General features: G+C 41.7%; 1 protein-coding gene across 3 annotated transcripts in view; it reads left to right on the top strand.

The window, feature by feature from the left end:
* The window catches only part of MACF1 (microtubule actin crosslinking factor 1), a 320,564-nt gene that overhangs the window by 77,162 nt on the left and 220,989 nt on the right, over nucleotides 1-22,413 (top strand). Inside the window, exon 1 of one of the 3 annotated variants that reach the window (XM_055586318.1) lies at nucleotides 9,039-9,496. The exons of 1 other annotated variant lie outside the window; for it this stretch is intronic. In XM_055586318.1, the coding sequence (XP_055442293.1) occupies nucleotides 9,388-9,496 (109 nt within the window). In that variant the 5' untranslated portion in view covers nucleotides 9,039-9,387. Of the gene's footprint in view, nucleotides 1-9,038; nucleotides 9,497-18,992; nucleotides 19,591-22,413 lie in introns of those variants that run through there. One more of the 3 variants, XM_055586320.1, reaches the window with a different exon arrangement.

Below are 22,413 nucleotides of genomic sequence, written 5' to 3'. Positions count from 1 at the left end.
TCCCATGATAGACCAATCAGATTCCTTATCTTTACTGTTTAGAGTACTTTTTTTATTTTTAGAGCAGAAACGGAGGATGTGAACTTTGTGGAACATTAATTGTTTGAAGAGTAGATTATTCCAATGGTTGAGATGGAATTGATTAAAAAAATAAATAAATAACCAGCACCCCCTGAGACCTCCTGAATTGGAAGCAGGGAGTCTTAACCACTGGATCTCCAGGAAAGTCCTGAGATGGAATTGATTTTATGAGTAAAATTTGAAGAGCAGTTTTTAAAGACAATGACAAGAAATAAGGGAAGAAAATTGTTTATTAAAGCATCTGATATGTATCCATGTACTTTAAATATATTCCTTATTTAATCTTGTGAACAATGGTGAGAAACAGGTGTTTATATACACATTATAAGTATTAGGAACCCAAGTTCAGGAACATTAGTGGCTTCCCCAGGGTCACATCATTATGAAGTGATACTATCAGGGGAGATCCTGTTAGCCATGTTATATTTGACTTTGGTCCTTGGACCCTGGTAAAGGGTCATGAGACCAGAAGATTATTAGAAGGTAAGCAGAGCCTGATGGTAGATTCTCCTGAGAAAGACTAAAGTGATTCTTGTGTTGAATTAGAGTTCAGAGCAGGCTCCAGAGATTCATAAGTGGAAAGAAGCTAGCAAGTCTGTCTTTATCTTCAGGGGGCAAGTTCTACCTCTTTTTCACTTAGAGAAAAAGTGATGTGGCCGGGATGTGGTCAACTGCCTCACAGAGATCTAAAATTAGCTCTTTGTTTGTGTGCAAAGTTTGGTTTCCATGGATAAATAGTTTAAGTTGGTCTCTCTGACCTACCTCTTATCTTGGCCCAGACTCTTCTTTTGAGCCTTGAATGCTGCTACCTATTGACATTTGCAAGCCTGCCCGTTATATCTTTGTTGAGCTCCTGACCCCTCAGTCAGTTGCATGTTTATGCTACTTTTGCATTCTTGATTTTCTGATATCTCAGGAAAACAAGTTGATCACAAGTTCATAGCCAGACCACACTAAAAGACATTTCCCATTGAGACCATTGTTTTTATTTGGAAAAGCATTTTTAAAATTGCATTTAGGTGGGATACAAGTAAGATGCTAACTCTCTTTCACTGTGCCTTTACTTGGAATGCAGATATTTCTGGACAAAAATAACAACCTTGGCAAAATTCAGAAACAGCCCCTGTAGACAGGGCTTCTTATTCTTAGGTCACATTTTTCCATTTATTTAAGATACTGACTCTCAGAGTATCCTGGAAAAAGTTTAATAGCTAGATCTTATTATTTTTACTTTGCTGGGGAAAACAGAACCCGAAAGAGAGGGATTATTTAAAATGGTGATATGGATATTAAGGTTGACTAATACTCTTACACTTACATTTCCCTTTTGGAAGCAGGGCCACTGAAGCCCATTTTGTTTTATTCATTGAGTTGGTGGTTTAGAGCTGTTAAATACCTTGACTTACCTCCTTGCATTGGCCATTGAAGATGATTTGATGCTTTGCTAGGTCCCATGTGGCTCTGTGGTAAAGAATTTGCCTGCCAGTGCTAGAGATGCAAGAGATGTGGGTTTGATCCCTGGGTCAGGAAGATGCCCTGGAGGAGGAAATGGCAACCCATTCCAATATTACTGCCTGGAAAATTCCATGGACAGAGGAGCCTGGTGGGCTACAGCCCATGGGGTCGCAAAGAGTTGGACACGTCTGAGGCATGAGCACATGAACAGATGTTCTAGTGCAGGAACAATGATAACAATAGTTAACATTAATGAGGATGAGAAAAATGCATGGACTATGCGGCACTCAGTAAGCACTAACATATATATATATAGTGCTTACTGAGTGCGGAATAGTTCATGCGTTTTTCTTACCTAATCCTCACTGGAACACTGTGAAGAGGTAATTTTATTATCCCCATTTTACAGACAGGGAAATTGAGAATGAAAGAGATTAAGTAGTTGGTCCAAAGATACAGCTAGAAACCATGAAGTCAGATTTTGGGTCTAGGTTTGGCTAAAGATTGTGTTAGAGTTCTGGAAAGAGGGAAAGAGAGAAAAGAATGGGGCTTGGGGAGAGTTTGGCTGCTGGACAGAATTCATATCTCGAGAGACTTGTGGTAGTGGAATTTCTGAATCAATAAATTAACTTTTTCCTCATAATCTCTCAGGTAGATTTGGAAGTTCACTGTTAAAAATGTCTCGGCTCCTTTGTTAGTGTGTGTTATCTGCTGGGCCTATTTAGAGGAGCATGTTGAGTTATTCCTGCCATAAGATGAATAGTTTTCTGGGCACTTGCTCTCTGGTGTGTTTTTGTGGTGAAAATAGATGTTGTATTTTGGGAATCTTGACGATTTGTTGGATCCAGTTTTTCTTTTTCCAGTATGTTCCCCCGTTATTCGTGGCCCTCACAGTGCTCTTTAGATCCTCTTGCTCTTTTCATCTGTTCATTCATTCATTCATTTATTCACTCATTTCATTAATAGCTCTTTAGTGATGAGATTTTATATAGGAGAACGATTTTAGCTTCAAAAACTTTAGTGGAGTAAAAATATATACACAGCTATTGTTATAAAGTAGAAAGTGCTAGATGTCATAAGAGAGAAGCCTATAAATTATAAGTGCACAGAAGTTGTTTACTTCTAACTGGAATGGAGGGAGTCACCAGGGAGAATTCCGTGAAAAGACTGGCTTAAATTGATCCACAGCAGTGGGACTTTGACTTATGGAAATGGGAAGGAAATACATGCCAGGGTAAGTGAAGGAAACTTTGTAAAGCCAGAGTTTTTAACTTGCTCACTGTGAGAAATGCAAGTTATAGAATTAAATGACAGATGAGTATTTATTGAGCATTTAAGACAAACCAGGTATTATGTATGCTTCAGGGAGATTAATCTCGCAGTGGATGAGAACAGGGTCAGCAGGTTGGAGACTGGGATTAGGAAAATTAGATTTGGTAATTTTGGTGATAGGTTAGGTAAGTGATCAGTTTACCAAGGTTTTGTATAGTCTGAGCAGTATTCAGATGTCTTTTTTTTTTTTTTTTTTAAATATTTATTTTTGGCTGCACCTTGCAGCTTGCAAAATCTCAATTCCCTGACCAGGAATTGAACCTGGGTCAAGGCAATGGAAACCTGGAATCCTAACCAGTAGGACACCAGGAAAAACTGCCTGGTGTATCTTCTTCTTCTTGTTTGTTTGTTTTTTTAAATTAAGTAATTAATTTATTATTGGGGCTACGCTGGGTCTTGGTTCCTGTGCTTGGGCTTTCTCTAGTTGCAGCCAGCAGGGGCTACTCTCTAGCTGCAGCGTGCAGGCTTCTCTTGTTGTGGAATGTGGGCTCTAAAGCTTGGACTCAGTAGTTGTGGCTCTTGGGCTTAGCTGCCCTACCACCTGTGGAATCTTCCCAGGCCAGGGATCGAACCTGTGTCCCCTGCATTGGCAAGTGATTTCTGAACCACTGGACTGCCAGGGAAGACCTATTCAGAAGTCTTGTGATCACATGTATTAATAGTTTTTTTGCTGTCCCTCCAAATAATGATAATTACAGACAGTATTTATTGAGCACATACTGTGTGCCTGGCACAATCTAAAGACCATAAGTGCCTTAACTCATTAATCCTCACTACAGCTCTGTGGGACAGGTTCTATTATTATCATCATTTTACAGATGAGATGGAGGTTCCTTGAAGTCACTTACGTAACTTGCCCACAGGTGCTAATATACCGTATATAGTAGAGTCTAGATTTGAACTCACATAGGCAGACTATAGCCCATGGGGTCGCAAAGAATTGGGCATGATGGAACACAGCACAGTCTGGTTTCAGATTGGGCCTGTAATCACCGTGCTGCTAAAATACTCATGGCATCTAGGTTATTGAGCAAGAAATTTGGATTTTTTCCTGCCTTTATTGTGTTCAGTGATTCTTGGGTATATAGAAAATTCTTTGTAGACATTCTGAACCTTTGCATTTTTATTGTTGTCTCAATACCATATTGCTAAATCTTAGAGATCGGAGTCATAGATGTCTCCTAATTAGCTTCTGTTAAGCCCACATCCTTTGCCTTCTGGACCCAATGGGAGAACACAGGTGACAGGCATTCAAGGCCAGGATTTGATGCCTGGACCTCCCAGTTCCAGAAACCCATGGTTTCTAATCCTGTTAGTCGTATGGTAGTCTCTCCACCAAAATTTTAATCTTAAATTGTATTTGATTTTTTTTAAGTCTCTTTTTGTAAACATTATTTTTCTACATTGCACTCTTTTAAATGGGTCTTATATTTCCAGTCTGTATCTGCTCAAGTTCTGATGCTGGTGGATGTTGGTTATTTTTGAGACCAGGTGTACTCCATGACAGTTCAAATAAAACATACAGCCTCCTTTCTCACAGGCTTGCTTTCATCTCAGTCACAGATACTGATGTGATTTGGGGCTGTTGCTCTGTTTCAAGATTTCTGTGGTTAACGGTTGTGGGTGACCAATCCTAAATCCTTGTGAGTGAAGTAATCTGATAGAAAGGCAGGTCTCAAGTCTTAATGAAGTTCAGAGTGTTGCTTCTACAAGGTTTTTTGCTGGTTTGGGGCCCTTTCCATTGGCTTTTAGCAAAGGATATCCTGGAGGGTGCTGAATATGTCTTTAAATGGCCTATTCTCTGTGTCATAAATGCTCTCTAAAACGAAAACTAGCCACTCCCCTTGCCAGCTTCTAACCACTTCCTGTGACAACACACAGATCCGTCTTAGTTTTTCTGAGTGAAAACATTATTTTCACAAGGTAATTTCTCTGCCCTTTTTCCTTCCTTCAAACATGCATATGTACATATACACAAAAGCTAGAAACAAACTTTTGATTTGTGATATGTAGAAAAATGGTGTATCCAAGGTATAGCATGTTATCTTAGAAAAATCTACAAAGAATAAATTAAGTTGGATACTTTCCATTATCTTCTCTGATAACAGTAGATTCAGAATATATCTTGCTCTTTGAGTCCTTGAATTTTTTTTCCCTCCAAATTTCCTAGGTGTTTTTGAATGGCACAAGCATGATACATGATTTTCCAATTAAGACAGCCTTGCAGTGGCTTCAGGTAGCAGCGTAAGGAAGAGAAATGGCTTTCATGTTAGGAAATGAAAATTTGGTGAAGATACTTGAAAGATTGCAGAGAAGTGTTATACAGTGGCGGCACAGACAGCCCTAGCTCTGTAACATCTTGTGTTGAAATTGAGATGCTCTCTTTAGAGCTGGTAGAGCTCTTTATAGGCTCTGTCTTACAAAGAGGAAGTATTCCAAATATTTAAATATCTAAAATTGTTTAACTTCAAATTAGCATACTGATTTTGCCAGAACTTTTCAGCAAAAGGAAGTAGTGTGCTTAAAATAAATTGACTAGAAATCAGACAGATAAAAGTTCAGATGCCAGTTCATCCTCTTACTTTGTGACCATGTGTAACTCGAACAAGTTACTGCCTAAGTGATCTCACGTAGTTTCTTGACTGTAAAACAGTATCTTGGGTCTCTCCCAGAACTCTGGATTCATATATTCAATTACATATTCAAAATTCCACTAAAATGTCTACTAGGCATTTCAAAGTTAATGTATCCAAAATGGAATTCCTACCCCATTCCCCACCCCTCACGAAAAAAAAAAAAAAAAAACCAACACCCCAAGCAACTACAACCACCAATGAACCGCAGACCATCTGCTTCTCTGGCTGCCTTCCCCATCTTAGGAAATAGCAGTTCTGTCTTTAATTTCTCAGGCCCAAACCTGGAAGTCATTCCCAACTCTGTTCTTTCCTTGCTCACCCCACATCCAGTCTATCCACAGATCCTGATGACTCTTTTTTTCTTTTTTTAGTTTTAAAAATATTGATTTATTTATTTATTTGGCTCAGTCGGGTCTCAGTTGGGGCATGCAGGATCTTTTTTTTCCAAGTTACAACATGCAGGAATTTTAGTTGTAGCATGGAGGATCCTTATCCGCAGCGTGTGAAGCCCTCGTTGCGGTACGTGGGATCTAGTTCCCTGATCAGGGGTCAAACCGGGACTCCTGCATCCTGCATTGGGAGTGCAGAGTCACCCACTGGAACACCAGGGAAGTCCTGACTCTTTTTTTTTTAATTTGTCCAAAATATGACCGTATCTTACCATCTCTATCACTGCACCCTAATCTCGGTTATCATTTCTCAGGCACTAGTTTTCACTTGGATTATTGTAATCACATTGTAGCTAGTTTCCCTGCTTCTGCTTTTGCCTCTCAATACAGCAGTCTGTTCTCAATACAGCAGCAGGAGTGGTCCTTTTAAAACCTAAGTTAAATCCTATCACTCTCTCACAGGAAACCCTCTAAAGGTTTTCCATTTCACTTAGAACAAAAACTGGAGTCTTTGCATATGGCCTATACAGACACAGGTGATCCGACCCCCACCTCTGGTCTCGTCTCCTGACATTCCTGTTCGCTTTCAGCTTCAGTCATTCAAATTTCCTTGACATCCCCTGAACACATCAAGCCTACTTCTGCCTCAGGGACTTTGCACTTGCTCTTTTCTTTGTTGGGCTCGTCCTTTGTCTAGATAGCCATATGATTTGTTGGCTTGTAATCTGTAGGTCTGCTCAAATGTCATCTTCTTAGAGAAGCCTTCCCTGACCATTCTGTACAGAAAACTGTAAACATCTCCCCTCTGGTTCTCCCTCTCCTCTTCATCTCCTTAGTATATGCTTTATTTTCTGTCTTCCTCTATCTTCCTACTAGCATGTGAGTCCCATGAGGGCAAGATCTTTGCTTTATTCACTACTGTGTTACCAGTATCTAGAACAGGAGAAGGCAACGGTGCCCCACTCCAGTACTCTTGCCTGGAAAATCCCATGGACGGAGGAGCCTGAAAGGCCGCGGTCCGTGGGGTCGCTGAGGGTCGGACATGACTGAGCGACTTCACTTTCACTTTTCACTTTCATGCATTGGAGAAGGAAATGGCAACCCACTCCAGTGTTCTTGCCTGGAAAATCCCAAGGATGGGGCATCCTGGTGGGCTGCCGTCTATGGGGTCGCACAGAGTCGAACACGACTGAAGTGACGCAGCAGCAGCAGCAGCAGAACAGAGCATGGCACATAATAAATATTTGATGAATGAAATGTAGGTTAGCATAAAATTGTAGATGATCTTGACACCAGATTAAGGCATTCATATTGTATTAGTTCCCCCATTAAAGGCCCTTTATTAACCTTTCTGGTTAGTAGATTGTGCAAACATAAAAACCCTTCCCTTTTATTAAAAAAAGAGGGGATAAGTTTACAGATATTAAAGCAGTTTGCATTTTTAAAACTTTTTTGTGGTAACACAGCATGTTTATATACTGTAGTTGAAAAGGCACTGTAGACATAAAGAGCTAGTTTGATAGAAAAAAGAGGTTGTAACCCTTCTCCGAGTGAAGGATCCTGGATGTTAGATGTACTCTTAGCTGTTGGGTCGTCTGTGTTTTTGTGTGTCCACACTCCATTTTATAAAGTATCTCTTCATAGGAAAGTAGATGAAGAGGGGGCACTGCAAGAACTTTGCATGTGCAGCTTGGATTGGGCAGACTTCTTTCTAGCCTTCGAATGTGTTTCTTAGGTTTATTGAAATATAATTTAGGGACTTCCCTGGTGATCCAGTGGTGAAGAATCCACCTTCCAATGCAGGGCACATGGGTTCGATCCGTGATCAGGGAACTAAGATCCCACGTGCCACGGGGCAACTAAGCCTGCGTGTCACAACTGCTGAGCCTGCGCTTTCTAGAGCCCGTGCTCCACAGCAAGAGAAGCCCATGAACTGCACCTGGAGAAAGCCCAAGCACCTCAATGAAGAGCCAGCACAGCCAACATAAAAAATTAATTAAAAATATAATTTACATACGATAAAATCCATCCATTTAGGACTGCAATGTTGTGAGTTTTGACAAATGTATATAGCAATGGAACCATCATCACCATCAGCATATAGAATATTTCCATTTCCTTGTGTTCCTCCTTTGTATTCTGTTCCCTTCCCTCACCCCATGCCCCTGGCAACCACTTATCTGATTTCTGCTCTTATAGTTTGCTTTTCTAGTGAAATCACACAGTATGCGTGATTTTGCATTTGGCTTCTTTAATGTAGCTTGATACTCTTGAGACTCATCCATGCTGTTGTATCAGGAGTATGTTCCTTTTGTATTGCTGTGTTGTAGTCCCTTGTATGGATGCACCACAGATTATTCGTTCACCAGTTGATGGACATTCGGGTTGTTTTCAGGTTTTAGTTATTTTGAATGAAGCTGCTATAAACATTTATGTGCAGGTTTTCGTGTGGACACATGTTTTCATTTTCCTTGAGTCAGCACCTGGGACTTACATTGTTTGGTCATTCTAGTATGTGTGTGACTGTTTTCTCGAGTAATTTCCGGAGTGGCCAATTTCATCCCCACCAGCAATATATGAGAGTTCTGCTTGCTTTACATCTTGCCAGGACTTGGTTTTAGTCATTCTACAGGTGTGTATATGTTAAAATGTTTTCAACTACTGCTACAATGTCCGTTTCAGGTTTTCATTTGCAAGCAGGTCTTAGTTTCATGAAAGGCACTGTTCTCTGCTGTCGTTGAGCATCCTGCTGTCCCCTTGGGCAGCTAGTAGAAATCAGGTAGATTTTTCACCTCTTGGAAAACACACTTGTGGAGCAGTTTTGCTCTCCTTGCTGATCGTCAGCATGCTTGATGTGAGGTCTGTTTCATGGAGCTTGATCTGCATGTCATCCTCTCTGTAGTGATGTTCGGATCCCTTGCCTCTTCCTCCCGGATTGTGGGTGTGGAAGGATTGCCCACCCACTGTGCCAGGGAACTTGCGGACACTTAAACATCCTTCTGTACTTTACCTCCTCCCTGCTAGTGGTTCCCTGGTGCTGCTGTGACTTTTTTCTTCTGGCTGCATCCCAGCCAGGCTGGGAATGGAAAGTTAAGAGTGTGACGTCCTCTGACAGCCTCCCATCTTGTAGAAGGGTCTGAGGCTTGTTTGTTTAAGCTGAACAGAGGATGCCAAAGATAGCGTTTGAGTCAGCTCAGCACCAGCTTAGCCGCCCCTTTTTGCTCTCCTGGTTCCTCCTTCCCTCTCCCCTCCCCCTCTGGCCAGTTGTTTCCTGGGCTTTGTCTGAGACACACTGTGGAGTTTTAGTCCCGTCTGCTACTGCGTGCGAGATGGGGGAGAAGCCGCCAGGAAGTTTCTGACAACCCTGAGCTGCGGGGCCTCTGCCTCTGCTGATAGTACAGGACGGCGGTAACCTCAGGAGAAAGGCATTCAGAGGCTGCGCCGAGCTGTGGGCTTGTGGCTGACTCAGGGGAGGAGGAAGGACGGGCCTGGAAATGCCTCTCTTAGATGCCTCTTATTTGCCACCAACCATCTTTATTTTGACTCACGTTCTTGGAGTTGCCGGTGTTTTATACTGGAAAAGATGTGCCAGAGGCAGAGCAGGTAACGGTGCCCAGTGCTTCTTGGAATCTGCTGTGGGGCTTTTGGGGGTGGGGTGGATGACAGAGGTCTTCCCACTTGCTTTCCTTAAAGGGCCAGCACAGCCTGTGGGCCATCAGACCTGAGTGTGTGGGGGACCTGCTGAGGATACCGGGCTGTGCCGGGACCAGTTTAGGACTGGGCCCTTTCTTGCTCTGTGAGGCTTGTCTGGTGAGGCGGTGCTGGTAGGATGAGGTGATGTCTGGGCTCGAGGCTGAGGGAAGTGGCAACTCTGCTGACTTGTTCCTTCCTCAGAGAATCAAGCCCTTCCATTCCTTACTTTCTCAGTCTCAGAGTAGTTTTTGGATCTGTTTTTTTTTTTTTTTTTTTAACCAAAAGCATAGAGTAACTCTGTCACCCTCCTCCAGGTATAAATATGGGAGAACTTGTGGGATTAGAGAAGTTTCTGGATTTGCTAATTATTTGGGTGAGAAAAGGCAGAGGAGAAGAGGTCAGTGAGAGGAAAGGGTGGCAGGTTGTCCTTGCCGAGGTGCATCTGGGAACACAGGGACGCCTCTGTTCTCTTTGGTAGGATTGAAACTGTTCTTTTCCCCTCAGGCAGCTACACAGTTTACACAATGTGTACCCAAGCCATCATGCATCCTGTTCAATGCAAGGAAGTTAGCTGTTCTTTTCCCCAGGTGAATATTCAGATCCTGATATTAAAATTTTATTCATTTTGTTCTTGAGTGGTAGCAGACCCCTCTTTCTTCCCGAATTACTATTTGCTGCATTATATTCCTTTGGCTTCTAAATGCCCAGTGCTGGGATCAGCCCTGTGTTTAGCGGATTCTAAGTGTCCACAGTTGAGGGCTGATACAGTCTGGCTTTTGCTGGCTACACTCTTGGATCTCAGTGCCTTTAGCACTTACTGTCTTTGTGACCCGCTTACTGCCTTCAAGCCAACCTATTGAGACACCTGTTACTTTATATTTACAATTAAGATGCAGATTTGATGACTTATTACTTAGGAAACTATCAGAATTTCATGAATGCTTGGCAGAATTAGATTCAGTCATTCCCAGTGTCTTTTTCCAGTAAGTCCTAGAAAAGCTTATGACTAAATATTCAGATCCCAGTGTGCATCTGTATCAGCAAAAGGAGACAGACATTTGGAAATGTGTTCACTTGTGTAGTAGTTTGTTTTAGAGGGTAGCCCAAAGTGGCTTTCCTGATATGTAAGCCTGTGTTTGAGCTTATAAAGAAAGGAGTAGGCAGGCATGAGTTATTTGGCCCTATATGCTATATCGTATGTGATGAGAAAGTAAATATTATCTAAGTGAAGGCTGATGCTTTCATTTTCATTTTTCTGTGCATGATGGTAATGGCATTTCTCAACCACTAGTTGCTTAACATTTTAAGAAGTTTATCCTCAGTATAGGATTTGCTCTTGAACTTAGAAGTCATAGCCCTATCTTTGAAGTGCTTCTTTATGTTTTAGAAATACTAGTTTCACAAACAGCTGTAGTAAAAAGAAGAAAAATACACTGTAAAAGCTTTTTATTTTTATGAAACAACTTTGATTCTAGTGCCTATTAGTTATATTGGGAATATGCTATGTTCAGTTTATCCATAAAATTAGAGTGGTGGTTTTTTTCAGTTGGAGAATATGAATTCTAAAACTTTCACAGAATTACTTTGGAGATTCTGAACCCATTTTAATTTAAATTTTAAGATGTATTTTATCTATTAAAATGTATTTTAAAATTACATGTGTACTCTAATGTACTATCTGCCAGTTGGACATCACCAGAATAAAGTTTCTCCCCCATTTCTGTGTATATACTTATAGTGCTTATGAATGTATTCTTGATTAAAAAGGTGACGATTACGTCTTCTAGTCTGGTCTTTTTTTTTCCTTCCTCCGCTAATACCAAGTGTGTACAGTATTGCAGAACGCACTGCAGAACATGAGTCCTGTGCTTAATAAACATTAGGCAAGTCTCAGATGCTCAGTTGTAACAGTGAGTGGGTGACACGTCCATCATTAAGTGATCACATTGTAATACTGGCTTAGTGGACTACCAGTTTCTGTGCTCCTTGCCCCACTTTTCTAATCGTATCTACATATTATAAGAATGTACATAGTTTTTAAATATTGAAGGCGTTTAACTTTGAAATAATATTTCTGTTATTCCTTCATGCTCTTGTATCGATTTAGTTGAATAATATCCTGAGATTAGGGGCAAACTGAAACTGTTACTATTTGTTTCTATTTGTATAAAGCAGTTAAAAAAAAAAGGTTCCCTGCAGTAAAATACACCACAGAAATTAATAAGATGCTGAGGCTGATATAACTGTAATTAAGTAATCTCTAATTTCAATCAAAATTACTTGATTGGTTAAGTCATTTGGCTTTAAATAAGTACTATAAATTTGAATCTGTAAAATTGAGTCATGCTATTAAATACTGAAATTACATGTTATATATGTTGAGTTCCATACAAGATTTGTTTGAACAGTTTCTGCTCTTTCAGTTGAAATCACTGGGCTCCTTAGTGCTAGAGTTCTAAGATACGGTACTTGAGTAAATCTTCATTGTGCTTGTGTACATTTCTCATTTCTTCCATTCTTAAAGTTGATCACATATTCTGTATTGCTCTTAGAGTTGAAAGGGACCTTGCCTATTAACCAGCCCAACTTCTTACTTAGTCCTGCCCTTGTCAGAAGTTACTCCTTTTGCTTGAAGGTCTCTTGATTGTAGAACATACAACCTATGGACTATTCATTCTGTTGGTAGTAGAGTTCTTTTTTAAGCTGAAAGTTGCCTCTTTGTAACTTATGCCCTGGAATCAAGATTGCCGGGAGAAATATCAATAACCTCAGATATGCAGATGACACCACCCCTATGGCAGAAAGTGAAGAGGAACTAAAAAGCCTCTTGATGAAGGTGAAGGAGAAGTTGGCTTAAAGCTCAACATTCAGAAAACGAAGATCACGGCATCCGGTCCCATCACTTCATGGGAAATAGATGGGGAAACAGTGGAAACAGTGTCAGACTTTATTTTTTGGGGCTCCAAAATCACTGCAGATGGTGACTGCAGCCATGAAATTAAAAGACGCTTACTCCTTGGAAGGAAAGTTATGACCAACCTAGATAGCATATTCAAAAGCAGAGACATTACTTTGCCAACAAAGGTCCGTCTAGTCAAGGCTATGGTTTTTCCAGTGGTCGTGTATGGATGTGAGAGTTGGACTGTGAAGAAGGCTGAGCACCAAAGAATTGATGCTTTTGAAGTGTGGTGTTGGAGAAGACTCTTGAGAGTCCCTTGGACTGCAAGGAGATCCAACCAGTCCATTCTGAAGGAGATCAGCCTTGGGATTTCTTTGGAAGGAATGATGCTAAAGCTGAAACTCCAGTACTTTGGCCACCTCATGCGAAGAGTTGACTCATTGGAAAAGACTCTGATGCTGGGAGGGATTGGGGGCAGGAGGAGAAGGGGACGACAGAGGATGAGATGGCTGGATGGCATCACTGACTTGATGGACAGGGAGGCCTGGTGTGCTGCGATTCATGGGATCACAAAGAGTCGGACATGACTGAACGACTGAACTGAACTGAACTAAACTTATGCCCATCAGCCAAATTCTGCCTGGCAAAGATCAAGTATACACACAGTCCCCAGCTGTCTGATGGGTCGATAGATTTTTCAGTTTTAACAGCGGTGGAAAGCAGTATGCACTCAGTGGGAATCGTCGTCTGAATTCGATCTTTTCCTGGGCTGGCGGCAGGCAGTGCACGCTCTCTCCTGATGCTGGGCACTGGCAGCAGCCACAGGGCTCATTCAGCCACATGCTCATGAGTGTAAACAACCGATACAATGATTCTGTACCCACACAGTCATTGTTTTTCATGCTCAGTATGGTATTCAGTAAATTCCATGAGATATCCAGCACTTCGTTATAAAATAGGCTTTGTGCTAGATGATTTTGCCCAGCTGTAGGCTAATGTAAATGTTCTGTGCACTTTTAAGGTAGGCTCAGCGAAATGATGTTGTTTGGATATATAAAACGGTTAGCCATATCAAATGCATTTTTGACTTAGGATCCCCCCGCGCCCCCGCAGTTTTTATTTATTTTTGGCTGTGCTGGGTCTTCGTTGCTGTGTGGGCTTTTCTTTAGCTGCAGCAAGTGGGGGCTGCTCTCTAGTTCTGGTGTATGGGCTTCTCATTGCGGTAGCTTCTCGTTGCGGAGCACAGGCTCTAGGTGCGAAGGCTACAGTCGTTGCAACACATGAGCTCAGTAGTTGTGGCTCACGAGCTCTAGAGCAAGTAGTGCACAGGCTTAGCTGTTCTGTGGCATGTGGGCTCTTCCTGGATCAGCGATCGAACCCATGTCTCCTGCATTGGCAGACGGATTCTTTACCACTGAGCCACCAGGAAAGCCTTGGCTTAGGATATTTTTAACCTATGCTGGGTTTATCAGGATGTAACTGCATCATAAAAATACCTGTATTTCCTCTTCTAGTTGTCAGGCTTGCTTATACTTAAGCTGTCTTCACCAGCCTAAAGAATTCTCTTTCCATTACTACATGCAATTAAATTTCCTAACTCCTTGTCATTTTAGCATTCCCTTTGGACAGTTAAAGTATTTTTTGCTTTGAAAATGTGGTGGTCATGTGTGTGTATAGAGAGGTGAAGGAAGTACAGCAGAAACATGGGGAAGGCATGTTTGATTACTATTCCTTAGCTTTCCTTCATTATTTTTTCTAGGTGTTAGGAGTATATTGGTGAGACACTGTTATATATGTACATGACTTTTACAGTCAAGTTCCCAAGTCAACATGTCTTCAGCAGATGTAAACGAGAACAGGAAGACACAGTTTCTACTGAAGCCATATAATACCTGTAAGACGGAATTTGGCACTCACTGAGTACTTGGAATTTTACATCGTTTTCAGTACACCGTGTCTACACTTGCATTCACATATCGTCTTGTTTCCCACACTTCCTACTGTTTTAGCTTACATCTTCATTTTTCCTGTCTGGGACTGTTGAAACAATCTATTTTACCCATTCTCTATATCCTCTACCCCCTCTGTCTTCTAACTGCAGCTAGAATGATCTTTCTAAACTACAGAGCTGTCTATGTCACTCTCCTGCTGAAAATCTATTAAAGCTTTCTTTCTGCTTTTGAAAGAAAGTTCAAACTTTTTAGCAGGAGATAAAAGGGTTTTCATGATCTGCCCATTGCCTGTTTCACTAGTTTTACTTCCTGTCTTGGCCCTATAAGCACTCAGTCCTGAAACATCATTTAAAACTTGTAGACATCTACCTGAAATGCCTGTATCTTCTTTTTAACTGGACAACGTAATACTTGTCATTCAAGGTAAGTGGTTATCACTTCTGGAGAGCCTTCCTTGACTGGAATAAAAGCTCCTCTTCTGTGCTCCAGTAGCATTCTGTTAATACTTCTTATTCAAACCTGTGTTGTCATCTCTTCTAGCTTGGTTCTCTGCCCACTAGTTAGATTCTGTTAGACTGTAAGATCTTTAAGAAGAGGAACTCTTACTCATCTCGGTGTCTTAAATGTCTGTGACAGAATAGATGTCAGTGAATGTTACTTGAACGAATAAATGAAGGAATTAAGATAGCATCAGATTAAGCTGTAGTGGGAACCGTGCCTGCTTCATTTGTATATTTACAGGGCTTTGCTGAGCTTGACATGAGGCCTGAGGTGGGTGCTTAGTATAGGATAACTGAACAGTATAGAGTTGCCCTGTGCCTTAGCTTATTAATATCCATATGGTGGTAGTGTAAACAGGAAAAGGGATTTATTTATATACTTGAGAAGAACTTTTGAACTTTATGTTTGTGAAAGGACAGATTTCCCCCTACGGTCTTGTTTTCTTTCTCTGTAAAATGAAAGAGTTGACAATCCAATCTCTTAAGGTTTTTTCCATTTCCAGCATCCTACTAGAAGGACCAGCTATAATTCCTGAATCTGGACCATATGAAGTACAATGTAGAATTGTACCATGACTTTTTTTTAAGCTGCTCCATTACACTGTTGAGTCTCATTAAACCTAAGTTATAAAATGACCAAACCCTGTGCGTGAACTGTTGTCACTCCTTCAAGATTGCTGTTCCTTTGGTTTTCTAGAACTTCAGCATAAGACTTAGACATTCTAATGAAATTTTGTCCTATGAGATTTGGTATAGGCTTTTGAGATTGCTTTAAATTTTTTTTTTTTTTAGTACCTTTTAAGTACTTTTTTATAATTATTTTATTTTATTTTTTTGGCTGTGCCGGGTCTTTGTTGCTGCGCACGGGCTTTCTCTAGTTGCGGTGAGCAGGTGCCACTCTTCATTGGGCTATGCGGGCCTCTCATCGTGGTGGCTGTTTTTGTTGCAGAGCACAGGCTGTAGGGCACATGTACTTCAGTAGTCGCAGCCTGTGGGCTCTAGAGTGCAGGCTCAGCAACCCTTAGCGTGTGGTGAACAGGCTTAGTTGCTCTGTGGCATGTGGTATTTTCCCAAATGAGAAATTGAACCCATGTCCCCTGCACTGGCAGGTGAATTCTTATCCACTGTACCACCAGGGAAGTCCAAGATTGCTTCGAATTATGATTCTTTATGACTAGGCTGTGCTGCATCCACTTGTATTAGCTAACATTTTATTAGAGGCCTCCCTGATGGCTCAGATGGTAAAAAATCTGCCTGCAATGCTGGAGACTCAGGTTCAATCCCTAGGTTGGGAAGATCTCCTGGAGAAGGAAGTGGCAACCCACACCAGTATTCTTGCCTGGAAATTCCATGGACAGAGGAGCCTGGCAAGCTACAGTCCATGGGGTCACAAAGGGTCAGATATATAATGGATATGCAGATATTTAAACAAATGGTCAAATTCCTAATATATCTTTGCTGAAATAACTAAAGCATTAGGTGTTTTAATCAAGATGTAGTCTTTCTCTTTTTCTTTCCTTAGTTATTTTTTTCTAGGTTGTGCAGTGTGTGGGAAGACCAGTGAACTTGGAGTCAGAACATCTGGGTTCTGAATCCTAGCTTTTGTGCTTTCTACTACTATGGATATTAGACAGTCACTTAATTCCTCTGGACTTCAAATCTCTAATTGGCATGAGAAGAAAAAAGACTGAAGTCTCCAGTGTCCTGCAATTCTGACAGTGTGATTATCTGGGCCATACTTGCATCTAGTATGGAATTGTCACTGAGAACTTGTTGAGAGTCTGGGGTTAAACTGCCTGTATTTTCCTCCTGTCTCTGCCGTGCTGGCAGAGTGACAGTAATCTATATGGGCCTCTATTTCTTCATTCGTAAAATGGGGTTTATAATTCTTCATGATTGCTTTGAGTTAGTTCTTAGAATATATTCTACACATGGTAAGGACTGTGTAATTGTTTGCTGTCATTATTATACTTAAAAAACCAAAAGATATCAGTGAAGACATTGCAGTTTCATGTAGGCTCCTGGGACATTTATATTTATAAATGTTTGTTTTTATAGTTGGGAATTTAAAAATATTATAGAAGCCAATGTGGAAATGTATAAAAACTTAGTGATATATTATGAATCATTGTCACACACATTAGAAGGAAAGACTGTGTTTGCTTTATTATCCTCAATAGTGGGTGATTTTGATGTTTTGGGAAATAAATGAATAGCTTCAGTTTTCTGTGCTAGTAAGAAAGCCAGTAGCTATAAATTCTCAGATAACTTCTAGCCACGGAAATATTGGCTTGAATCTCTTCCTTCCATTCAACATTTTAACAAATCTGCAGGGAGCTGCCAGATTCACCTTTTCCTGCCTCTCACATCTTGTGAGCTATGAAATGGCTAAACATGCGCTAAAAAGGAGTAGGGACGACCTGGGTAATCATTACACCGGCTGGTTTTCTCCGCTAATTAAGAGCTGTCTCCATCAGGGTCCTGTCTTTCCTGTCAGCAATGAATTCCGTTTTGAGGCTCAGAACCTTCTAGGATCCTAAAGGGAAGGCCTGTCTCCTGTTGGCTAGACTGACTTTGTCCCCACAGCTTTCTCTTACTTTCCTCAGTCTCTAGTACCTTCAAGGGAAATAAGTTCTGCCTAGATCCCAGGGGAGTGAGAAAAAGGCAGGTTTTGGTTCACCTTCCCAAGAGAATTGTTGGGATTAAATGAAATGATATTTGTTTAAAGTTTTTAGCACATTGCATGTGAACTAACAGTTACAATAGATGCTCAATTAATTTTAGCTTGGATTATTGAGTGCCTTCTGAATGTGTGAGGGACTGGGATATGAAAACTAAAGACAGCCCCTGTACTGAAGGAATTTAAATCTGATAAAGGAAAAGGTTACTAAATATGAATCAGGAAATCTTTGTTCCCTTTTCGTCTCTCTTCCCTATTTCTTAGGCTTTTCTTTTGCTAGTACAAGGTAAATTCTAGGAGAAGCCTCCCTTCAAGACTGAGAAGACTCTAATAAGAGGAACAAACTGAGTAGAGCTGTCACAGGTTATTGGGGTGACTAGGAGCCTAGTCAAGGTGGGACAAAGTCAGCTGTGAGTCCTGTTATTAGTAAGTAGTAACAGGATTATTGCTAGTTTGCAGGTGGGAGGGATACCCTGTAGAGGGTTAGGAAGCTGTCAGGGAACTGAGGCAGGTCACAGGGCTTGTTTATCCTGAGTGACCTGCTTGGTAAACTTGTTTACTTTTTATTTCCCACTTGTAGTTTCTCGGGCTAACCTCTGGAAACTTGCTTTTCTGGGTGCTGGCCCTCCCTCCCTGTCTTCAGGAACAGGATTGGAAGTAGCATTAGCCTGAAGAAGTTGTTCTATTTAGGGAGCTAGAGCAGAGGGCCAGCGATTAGGCCCTTATCTGCAGTGGGGCCTTCTGAGTGGTGTGGGGACAGATCGGAGCGTCTGTCCTGACAGCGACAGAGGCTTGGCTTTTTCAGCCTCCTGGTTGGGTCAGAATTGTGAAGAAGCAGTGATGGGCCGGGCCATCTGAATGAAAAAGCCCTTCATTGTATTCCTTCAACATTCCAGTGTCTGGCACAATTAGCCAAGACTCGAAAACAAGTTGGACAAACAAGCAAGCAGCCTTCCTCTTAAGGATAAAGGATTCCTGGCACGGCTGATCAAGTGCGTTGACTGCAGAGACAAATGGGAGGGTCTGGGAAGAGGTAGGGGACTTTGGGGTGACATTCCTGGATGGAGGAGGGGAAAGAACGGAGCGGGAAGCCAACAGTACTTTTGACGCTGATGAGATCTGCTATATTAGATCTACCTAGAGGCTGGCTGGGGCCGGGCTCACTCTGTAAAGTAGGTGGAATCATTGGGGAGAGACTCTGACTCTGGGCAGCTGTAAGTTGGGACATGAAGCTCCCTTCAGAATCTAGGAATCTGTTGGCAGTGAACAGCGTATAGTCTTGCTTCGTGATGGTCTCTCCCACTGCGGGGGCTTTTCAGTCGGTTAACATTTTATATAGACATTTGGCCTGAGAAGAGTCCAGTCCTAGGAACAGGCTAGGCACTGGGTACCCTGTGTTTGACTTGGCAGTAAACCATTTCACCTCCCAGGCCCTCCTGCAACTGTCTCAGATTCATGGGGTCATAAGCTTCTGCTCTGAAAGAGGAGAGTAACTCAGAGACTGGCTTCTGCCTAACCAGGCTTACTTCACTTACTAATGCGGCTGGACTTCTCTGCACCCGAAGTGCCCACCTCGCCTGCTGCCGTTGGTCTGCAAACACTGAGCTGGTGCTGCTTTTGAATAGGATGCCTTTTGCATGAAGACCTGGACCCAGTTTGGAAGTGCCCCAGGGAGGAGCTTCCTCTCTGACCTCAAGGGGAGGGAGGAGGTCAGTAGGAAGTGGTGGGTGGAGCCACTTCTCCGAACTTCTGCTGTCTCTCTTTCTGTTCATTGCACGGCCCTTTGGCTGGCTGTCTCTGTTCACTTCGCAGCCTTTTTTAAGGAGCTGCAGGGGGTGCACAGGCCCCTAGCTGGAGGTTCTTTGGGACACCTTCCTTCTAGGCAGGGTCAGCAGACACTGGCGACATGTGGCCCAGTTACCAAGATGAGCACGAGTTCAACACCCACCTGGTTTGCCGCATGTGCTGTATGGGTTAGTATGTGAAGTTTCTTTTTTCCTTGCCTGGGCCTGAGGGTCCCAAATAGTCTTTACTCTCACTGACTCACAGGAGCTCATGAACTCAGAAGGCTTGGAGGCATTTACAGCCTTTGGGCTTGTTAAAACGTGCAGTGGGAGAGACCACTGGTTCCTGACTTCCTGGGGAACTTCTTAAAGTTGTAGTGACTGGCAGTTAAGAGCCTAAGCTTTGGGTGTGGGACTTTTTTATAGAGACTGAATTCATGCTCACGCTTCTGTCTGAGTCAGGAAACCACTTTTAAGTTACGTTCTGAAAGTCCAGGGCATATTTTAGGAGAAGTTGGTTGGTTACAGAGTCTACCTTGGAGCAGACAGGATTGTGGGAGGAGAGGAGGGTGGAGTCATGGCCCAGGTTTCCTCTTTGGGGCTGATTGCTAATTCTCCTGCACTTATTTACTCTATTGCCAGATGTGAGGAGGGAAAAAGGCTTGAAGGTGTTCTGGGGATGGGGACCTCAAGAAGATTTGGAGGCTAGGAAGAGTCTTGTTGCTTAGATCTCTTGATAAAGGAGAGGAGTTTGTTTAAATAATGTTCTATGACCTTGAGCAAGTGGCCTAGCCTTTTTGGCCACAGGTTTTCTTGGCTTCCAAACTGTAGGGTGTACAGACTGGTGTTGGAGGCATCGTCATCATTTCCCAGTAAAATGGATAAGATAAGGAAAATATAGTGTGTGCTTTTCATAACTTACTTAAAGAACTGTTCTTTATTCTGAAATTGCCGTTTTTACTTTTTTGATGTTAAAATGTCCATTATTTTATGAAAGAATTATTGTCAGGTGGTAGTTTGTTTTTAGATAACTTTACTTAGCAAAATAAAAAGTTGACAACTTTATGTTAGGTTCTCTGATTTATTTTGGAACATTTACTCATTTACTGTGAAATCTAAGTTTAGGAACTACTGGATTGATAATACTACTAATGTCTTTTGGTTTTGTACTCTTAGTCTCTAAAGCAAAACAAAATTGTGACCCAAATGAGCAGATTTTTCACTAAATTTGAGATTGCTGGTTGTTTGATCAAGAGGAGATCTCAGAAAGGGAGTAGGATTAGGGTTCTGATCCTGTCTTTTGACTGATAGACTGGCAGACGCTTTACCGTCTGAGCCACCAGGGAAGCCTACGGATAGACCAGTACTGCCAGATTAAGTACTTCCTCAGAAATAAAGGTGGCACTGTAATAATGGTTGTGGCACAAGGAGCAGCAGTTTTAGTCAGTTATTGCCACGGAGTCTAGCTTTTTATCTTTCTGGTATCGCTGAGATTTCCTCTGAGATCTAGAGGAAAGACTCTTGTACATCTGAAAATGCTTAGTGATATGAGGGCCCCTTTTCTGTAATCAACAGAAAAATATAAGGAAGGCTAGAATCTTCATTGAAATTTTCAAGGCAAAAACATTGTCCTCCCAGCTCATCCACCTCCGTTTAATCCCCCGGCAGCAATGTGACCTAACAGTTAAGAAAATGGACTTTGGCCTCATTGTCTGCACGGGGCTTCTACTCTACCACTTCACTTTCTACTGCTTAACTTTCTCTGCCTCAGCTTCCTCATTTAAAAAGTAGATTAAAATAGGCCCTAACATACAGTCATTATGAAGAACTTTATAGATGAGACTTGGGTTCACAGAGGGGAGATGAGTATCCTGTAAAGTAAGCCATAGAGTGGCAGCTGGGAAATCCAAGTTATAGACCTGATTCTGCCCCTCTGTAACCTTATCTAAACTCTTAAACCTGGGCTTCAATTTAATTATCTTTAAGATGATTTTTTGAGGATTGTTAACCCCTGTATTTCTTCATTTATTTACTTTTGGATGTGCTGGGTCTTCGCTGCTGCGAATGGGCTTTCTCAAGTTGCAGCAAGTGGAGGCTACTCTCTAGTTGTGGTACTTGGGCTGCTCATTGTGGTGACTTGTCTTGTCGTGGAGCACTGGCTCTAAAGCACGCAGGATTCTGTAATTGTAGCTTGTTTGCCCATGGAATGTGGAATCTTTCTGAACCAGGGATCAAACCCATGTCCCCTGAATTGGCAGGTGGATTCCTAACCACTGGACCACCAAGGAAGTCCAAACCCTGTATCTCTTCGAAACTGTGAAGTATTTTATTTTTTCTGAGTGTGGTGTTCCATTAAAGACTCTAGAAGCTATTATGTTTTTCTCATTCTTCCCTTCTCCTTCTAAACCTTTCCTTTCATCTCTGTGACTCTTTTCTTTTGCCACCAGGCTTAGTCCTGGCTTGTTTCTTTACCTAACTTTTGCCTTTCTGCCTTGTACTCTCTGATTCCCAGTAGTGCAAAGAATTATCAGTAACAAAGTTCAGATTTTCCTAAGAAACAACATGAAAATTTTAATTTTGCCCTGAAGTCTCTAGTTGTCACTTCCCTAAATTCCCAAGTCCCAGTCCTCATTGAGACATTCTGCGTCTTCACCAGCCTTTGGTGACTGTTACCTGTCATGCATCCCTAGTGTAGTTATAGTTTGCACCTCGCCTCTTCCCTTCATTATATAGGACTGTGTTGTGTTGCCTTCTAATAATTTCACAGTGGTGGTAGAGTTTGGCAGTTAAAAGTCCATGGCAGACTTGGATTTGAATTTCACTTCTACTACTCACTAACCATGTGACATCAGGCAAATTTTTATTAAGTGTCCTTGAACCTCAATTTGAACTATGAAATGAAGATAAAAAATGTGTGCTTGATAGAATTATGAAGATTAAGTCAAATGCTAAATGAGACAGGCCTTGTACACAGTGCCCGACAGAGAATAGACACAATAAATATACAAGTCA

Source organism: Bubalus kerabau, chromosome 6, assembly GCF_029407905.1.
Source record: "Bubalus kerabau isolate K-KA32 ecotype Philippines breed swamp buffalo chromosome 6, PCC_UOA_SB_1v2, whole genome shotgun sequence".
In the NCBI taxonomy this organism is placed as follows: Eukaryota; Metazoa; Chordata; class Mammalia; order Artiodactyla; family Bovidae; genus Bubalus; species Bubalus kerabau.
Note: the sequence above shows the minus strand (reverse complement) of the source record. Positions and strands in the feature narration are given on the sequence as shown.